The sequence below is a fragment of the Phytophthora sojae genome (genome assembly GCF_000149755.1).
Source record: "Phytophthora sojae unplaced genomic scaffold PHYSOscaffold_9, whole genome shotgun sequence".
Taxonomy (NCBI): domain Eukaryota; phylum Oomycota; class Peronosporomycetes; order Peronosporales; family Peronosporaceae; genus Phytophthora; species Phytophthora sojae.
The window spans coordinates 1,955,523-1,963,013 of NW_009258123.1; the positions used below are offsets into that span (position 1 = coordinate 1,955,523).

General features: G+C 51.8%; 1 protein-coding gene across 1 annotated transcript; it reads right to left on the reverse strand.

Moving 5' to 3' along the window:
• Nucleotides 1-1,940: 1,940 nt before the first annotated feature.
• PHYSODRAFT_338705 (hypothetical protein) lies at nucleotides 1,941-3,231 on the reverse strand (the record flags this gene model as incomplete). Its single annotated transcript, XM_009536571.1, has 5 exons — nucleotides 1,941-2,120; nucleotides 2,202-2,570; nucleotides 2,645-2,831; nucleotides 2,900-2,958; nucleotides 3,064-3,231. 5 exons carry the CDS (start codon nucleotides 3,229-3,231, stop codon nucleotides 1,941-1,943), a joined length of 963 nt encoding a protein of 320 aa, XP_009534866.1.
• Nucleotides 3,232-7,491: the final 4,260 nt, after the last annotated feature.

A 7,491-nucleotide genomic window follows, 5' to 3' on the forward strand; every position in this document is an offset into this window, starting at 1 on the left:
ATAAGACATTCAATCTCGGAGCCTGATAGCCGCGCTCGTTGCGTTACGCCATTTTGAATGGCGCGAACAGGTAGAACACGCTTAAAAAGTGAAGGTGACGCGCGGCCAAAGCACTACGAGCGCTCGTTGCGATTACTTAAGTACGTACGAGTTCAAGCTGTGTGTGCTTCGATTCCTAGACACTACACCGATGGCAAAAACGGTAGCTAACGGACAACGCCAATTTGTATACCGCATACTATTGAATTGAACACTTGTCAAATCTAGAAAGATATACAAATAGGAAGGGGGTTATACTACCAAAGTAGCTCCGACGCATTCAAGTCTGAAATATTGTGTGTAGAGCTAGCTACGTTCTGCAAAACCTCTTTGATGGCATCCTGCCAACGTATGTACCAGTCTTCAAACCATGGAGACATCCATAGATTGCGCAGAGTTGGTTCACAACGTCTCTCATGCCGTTAGATGCAAGCAGAACTTAGACCAACAACCAAAACCATTTTTCTTTGGGTACCTTACGGTAATTTTGCGTAAAGTTACACAAAATGCAAACAGTACCGAATACAAGTGTCAGTTTTTAAACTGTGGTCTTTAAAAAGATAAAAAAATAACCGGATCTTGCTTGCCGTATTTGACAAAGTAATACTTATACGGAAAATAAAGGGTGATTTTCAATTTTAAGACATCTCTTAGCCAATCAAAAGATGTTTACATGCTAAACTTCACATAAATTTCAAGAAAATTATAAGCACTCAACGTTCTATACGGTTTGGTTGAGGTATACAAATTGGCGTAGGTACAATAGCTTTGTATACTGAGCACATTCTATCAGATTTGAGAGGCGGTATTCAATTCGGGAAGGGTACGCTATTTGGCGCTATCCGTTAAGTATTTTCCTGACGGGAAGGTGATTCCCTTCATTTCATTTTCATCCGGGCTTCAGGAACAAACTTTGCCAGGAGGTCTTTCACCGTCTTGGCCGCGATAGTTTCCGCCAGATCGAAGGTCACTCCAGGAATCTCGTACACGTCCATGATCTTCGTGAATATTAACCCTATCGTTAACGCCATACATTTCTGTTTGAAGGGACACCATACAAACTTTAAGTAAAACGGGGTAAAATGATGCATGAGGTATCATTTTGCTGTATTAGGTTTGCGAGGCCAACTGATCAAAAGTATACGTGATGGGAGGTTTGAAGCGACCTTTCGATCAAAAAGATACGTGAGGCATCATTTTACTGCTTCTCTGGGATTCGCTGCGAATCGACAAAAGTATCAGTGGAAGCAGTACCGTGAGAACAGCACCCTAACAAAACTTTAGTAAGAGCAGTACCGTGGATCACAGCGCCATCTTGTGGATTATGTGGGGCTTTTCCTAGTTGTGAAGCGGTGGCGCCGTGGTCTCCGATGCGACGTTGGCGAATATGGCGGCTGTCCTGGACCTGGCCGGAGCGTCTCCGACGGCGGCGACAAGCACGCGATGACTGCGGGCATCTCGGGCAGCGGGCGAAATGGCTACGGGAGCGCCGTCAGCACCGTCAACAGCATGGTCTCGGAGGCTTCCGCGGCGACCGTGGCCGTGTTGGACGTGATCGGGGGCGTCTCCGCTGGCATGGTCACGAACGCGACGGTGGCATTCGGCTCGGGCAGCGAGCGCAACGACAGCGGCAGTCCGCACGCAGGTTGCCGCCGGTAGTAGCGTCAGCGGCGTCGCCAGCGACATCGACAGCAGGTTTTCAGGCGCGATGGAGGTGACTCTGACCTTGGGGGATGCGGTCAGAGCTACGATGTCCGTGCAAGACGTTGATGTAGATGTGTACAATGGCTGATATATGTTATTGGCTCTACAGGTAAAGAACAATGGGATGAACATGTCTGACAAACGAAGTAAATTGAATGTCCCTTTCCATTCTGCGCGAGGTACTGAGATGTAGGGCTCTACAACCCTGGTGTACCAGTATGCGTGATGAAGCTGGGAAGACCAAGACACGTGAACGTCGATACGCTGCGGAGCGTCCAGACAGAGCAGAAGTTGCGCGGGCAGGTTGGGCGGTGCCCGCCGCAAATTGTTGCCATGACAACGACGTGGACCAAACCTGCTGCTGAAGATGCAAAGTCCTCCAGCGCCGCAAAAATTGTAGGCTCGAAAACGATATTGTTCGCAAATAAAACACTGCACCCGTCAATATCCTCGCGTACGGCTGGGCTCATCGCTCTGAGGTCGGCCTCGTGAATCGTGACCTTGGATAAATTCGGGAAATCCACGCGTGCGCCACGAATCAGCAGTTTGGACATGTTTGCCAAGTTGTCCTGGAACTCAATCCCGATGCATCTCCCAACACAAGTCTCCAATGCCACTTGTGCAACCACGTTGCCGATCCCAGATCCAAAGTCAACAAAAGCGTCGGCGATTGTAAGCGTTGGAATGACTGCCAGTATTGCTGAAACCCCAGTTGGCGAAATCTCACCAGCATGACAATCCGGCGCATGGACGGGTTGACGCAAGGCCGAGGCATACAAACTTGACACAGCGTCATGAACGTTGCCAATATTATCGGGAGCGCTCACCTTGTGGCCACCACTAAGCGCGTCCGTGCCGATTTTTGATCCCGAAATCTCCTTGGGAAAGAATCTAAGCTCACGCCGTGTGTCCTCTTCAGCGTCTTTAGACGAATCTGCAGCTGTCGCTGTGTCTTCCCGCAGTATGGCATCCCCAACCAGACAGTCCGCCAGTTAATTCGGCGGCCTGCATCAACCTGCTCCTTTGCCAGCCGATAAAGCAGCAAGTCCTCTTCGTCCGAGAAGTCTGCCATCGGGTTGCCACGAGATCTAGAAATCTATAATGCCATACATACCATAAGATATTTGGTCTCATACTTCTTCGCCTGATAACCTACCGACCTTTCACAAAGGTCCCATCCCCATCAATGTACTCAACACCAGGTTCAAGACGCTCCTACCGCCAGCAAGGCAACTAAGCCCGGCTATCGATGCCGCTGCTATAAACGCTCTCGTGGCGCTGCCCAGCCAACACGAAAGCACCCCTATTAGCCTCATCGACCGCGCCGAATGCCACCGTCACGTTCGTGACCATGCCAGCGGAGACGCCCCCGATCACATCCAACACGGCCACGGTCGCCGCGGAAGCCTCCGAGACCATGCTGTTGACGGCACACACGGCGGCGCTGCGGCCGCCGTTGTGCTTGCTGCCCGAGTCGCCCGCCACCATCGCATCCGTGTCGCCGACGGCGGAGACGCTCCGACCAGGTCCATCAAGACCATGATTGGGGGAATGCCGATGGTAGGGCGTTTCGGCGAGGGAGAACGGGTAGAGCGGTCGCGATACATAATGTCACATAAATAGGCTATTGGTATTTGAAGTGGTTTACACAACATGTAAAGGCTCGCCTTTTTGGTGCCCATTTTGCTTTGGTTCATCTTTTCGAGCTTTCCCGCGCTGACATTTTTTCCCATGTCTTCGCTTTGACCAATCAAAGCCTGTCTTCGAAAATTCGATGACAGTGATTGGCTGCCAAAGTTCAACAAGAAGTGTGATTGGCGGAATTAGTTCAAATCGATCCACTGTTGTTTGGTCGGCTTGCTCCGAATCAAAATGACCTTCTCGCATCGGAGCTCATTTCCGATTTTGCAAGCTCGATCCCAAGTGTCCCTGGCTGACCACGCTCCGTTCTTCCGGTTTCCACGCCTCGGACGACGGTGGTACACATATGCTGGCCGTACCCATCGTTTACGGCGCGTGGCTGCCCGTGATACTGTGCACGCTGCGGTCAAGTCCAGCCTGCCAGTTCGCCCCTCACTCTCCAAGTCCAGCGTCGTTGGAGTCGCCACACGCTCAGCTCCTGTGTGTCGACGCATCTGCTGCTGCTGACCGCCTGTGCTACTTGACGCGCTGACCTCGGGACGCACCGGGCATGAAGTTGGACTCGCTGTCCGTCGTGTACCCACCCGACGACCACGTCCCGCACAACCGCCGCAACAGCGCATTTGTTGTCGATAACGCAGTGCTACTAGAACTGGCGCTGGGATGGTGTCGTTTGTCCCGTAGTCCCCAACTCTCCTCACGGCATTGCCGCCGGGTGTGGCTGTCAACCACGTTCAGCTGCGAGACGCCGAGATTCCGCTACAGGACCCCGAGATGGAGCGTCGGAGGCGGCACTGGACGACTGCCCACTAGACCTGCAGGTGGACGGCGTTCTCCCGCCCTTTTCGCTTCCAGCGATCCTCATCGACGGACAACCGCACGTAGATGCCTCAGGAGGGAGCGGGGTGCCACCGGCGACAAAGATCAAGAGAGGCTACCGCTAGAAATGGAGCGTTCGAGTCCCATCGGGGGTCAAGATGGAGCCTGAAGTCGCCATGACGACGACGTCGCAAGCGCCCAATTTGCCCAGCGACAGGGACACGCAGGCGGCATTGGCACTTGGCAGCAGTGTATCTACGATGGGCGTCACCACTGTCGCCGTGTACCGTAGTTCGGACCGTCACTATGGGGCTTGCATGGGTCAACGTAACTCTGGAGACGATGCCGAAGCCGCTACAGCACTTATATTTGGTAGCAATACTGGAGTAAATCTAAGTACCGTATGTTACCGTTGAACGCTTTGAGTACTCGTACTATTCATGACTCTGTGTAATTACACTGTATTCATCCCGCACTCGATATCCGATGCATTTTGCACGGTACCTTGTCAGCACAGCTACGCTGCATTCCGCATGGCGGGCATTGAACCTGCACCGGTGGGTTCAAACTCCACCATACTAACATCACATACAACGATGAGTCGAACCACCCCATACAAAGCCTAGTACGTTCGGTCCCTTTGAACACTTCGAACATGGCCATACAAATAACAATATATTCGGTCCAATGGCTCAAGCGAGACCGATGCATGCAAACCAGTTAGAGATCTTTGCCGTGAAGGAGCCACTGGTACGCTAGCTGAGCTCGTCCACCACCACATACCCAATGCCACGAAAGCGGAAGCAGCGGTCGAGCACCTGCGAGCCCACAGCTAAGCGACAACAATCACGACGCTCGGGTCGTATCTCACCTTCAGCTCCCACCGGTCTAGGTACGATCCGTTGCTTACCTAGCGCTCGAGCAAGGTATCATATTGACGCGTGTCCACCGGCATACAGACCTCGCGGATGACCATGCGATGCTTGGATCTGTTTGGCGAGTTCTAAGTGCGGCTGGTTGGAATTCAAAGCGTCCAACAGGGCGAAGCTTGAGTGATCTGTACCGCTATATCCCTCCCGGTGATGACTCGAATGGAACAGAGGGTATCGACTATTTTCTGGGTGAACGAGCGCTTTTGGAGCACTATCGGCGGACATTGGTAGTGGAGGATGGTGATACGGATGGTGCCCTGTCCAAGCGACCCGATGACGAAATTGATGTCGACCAAAACAACGTTAATATATGTGGGGCTGGCGATGTTGGTCTCAACGCGGCAGATGATGTACGTGGTAGTAGCGGCGGAGTTCCTGGAGCGAGTGCAAACGACGTTGATTGTGAGAAAGCCGCGCTTCCGGGAGTAAATTGGTGTTTGATGGTGCTGCCAGCACCTCTCAGGATTATGATGGTGCTGCCTCTGCTGTATCTACACCGCCAACATCAGCGCGCGTCGTACCCGTATATGCAGCAGCTACGCGAGACCATTTACTCCAGCTAGATCACCACGCACCCACCGCATCGTCTGGTACATGTGCGCAATGTGCAGTCTGCAATATGGAGTGTTCAACCGAGCGCAGTTGTACCTGGTGCAAAAAATTTCTCCATCACTTCTGCTCTCATGATGTCTGCGTTTCGTTGAATATCCCAGACCCTAATGGTGGATTCGCCAAGGATTTCGGTGGTAGCAGCTATTGCAGCACACAAACGCTACAAAAATGAACTTGGTGGACCAAGGGAGAAGTGATGAACGACCCAATGCCCTACTTGACCTCCCCGCGAGTGTTTTGACGCCAAGTGTGGCTCCGTCGGAACCTGCAGAGACCAACGCCGCCACACATCCTGCTACAAATTGCTCGGGGGCAGCAAAACCTAAGCGAAAAAAGCGCGGTCCTGCCGAACAATCAGCTCCAAAGGCACCTCGAAGCGAAAACCAAGCTGCGCAACGGAAAACGAAAAGCAAGAAGGCACCTACCAAGGCCAGTAAACCCAAGGCTGTGGCAATGAAAGAAGAGTTGATTCGCCGAGCACATGCGGCTGCCGAAAAATTTGTTGATGCTAGCGTAGCATTTTCACCGGCTGATGAGGAGTGGATGCCGCTCAGTTTGTAACGCGACGTTGGCGCAGCATTTTTGATTAGTGTGGTGACTCGCTACAGCCTGGCAAGCGAAAAAAATGCTGACAATGTTAGCGTTCCTCACGACAAATTTCAGGTTCAATGGACGTGTACTGCTTTTCAAATAAAAGATCACGTTCACCACGTTTCCGAAGCCATCATCACCCGTGGTATCCGCCAGTTTGCCAACATGGAAAAAGACAAACTTCAATTTGGAGAGTCTTGGACGTCCCTGTGCAACATGGTCCCCAAACTATCAAACATTCCTGCACTGACAGATGAATTTGAGGAGATGGACGAGCGTGGTTATCGTGAGTGGTTTGCGTTTCGCGGGCGGAAAGAATTGCAGCGCCCTTTGTGCCCTGGTGAAGTCGAAGAGATAGCGTCAATGACATTTTCACCCACAGCATCGCTTGGCCAACCGTCAGGGCTATTTACACATCCGGATGGGTCTTCAACTACCAGACTACGCCCGAAAAGTCATGGGTTGTTTGGGCATTCCGCAACCTCATCGTTCTTCGCGTTTATTCCGTTGTCGTTCTGGATCCAAGTGGTCGTCTTTACCAACGAGTATGCAGACGCATCTGGCAGCCCATCGGCAACTCCTGTAAGTTTAGAGGAACTGATGAAATTCCTTGGGATCCTCTGGTACATGACTCTGTTCGACAAGGGTGAGATGAGAAATTACTGGGTGGACGACGAGGAAGCAACTATTTTTTCCTGGAGCGCGTACTACTAGTTTGAAGTCAATTATGACATGGCGAAGATTCCTGTACATCCGTAAGAATTTGAGTTTTCGTTCCAAGGTGTCTACCTCCGACATCAAGCGCGGTCCTGTAGCTAGAATACGACCACTCATGAGCATTCTGAAATCGCGATGCCTGCGCCATGTTGAAGTCGGTCGAAACGTGGCTGTTGATGAGGCCACAATTGCCTGCCGATCCCAGTACGCCCGCCACATTATAGTCTTCAACCCACAAAAACCCACCGGAAAGCATCATTTCAAGTTATACGTGTGTTGCTGTTCTACCTCGTGGTACGCGGTGAGTTTCAAGTTGCACTGCTCCAGTGAACTTGATGATCGGCTGGACGGTGTAATTTCACGCTCAGAAGTGCAGAAATTCGCTGATCTAACCGCGAAGTCGTCTGAAATCCGCTCTCACGTCATGGGGGGATCC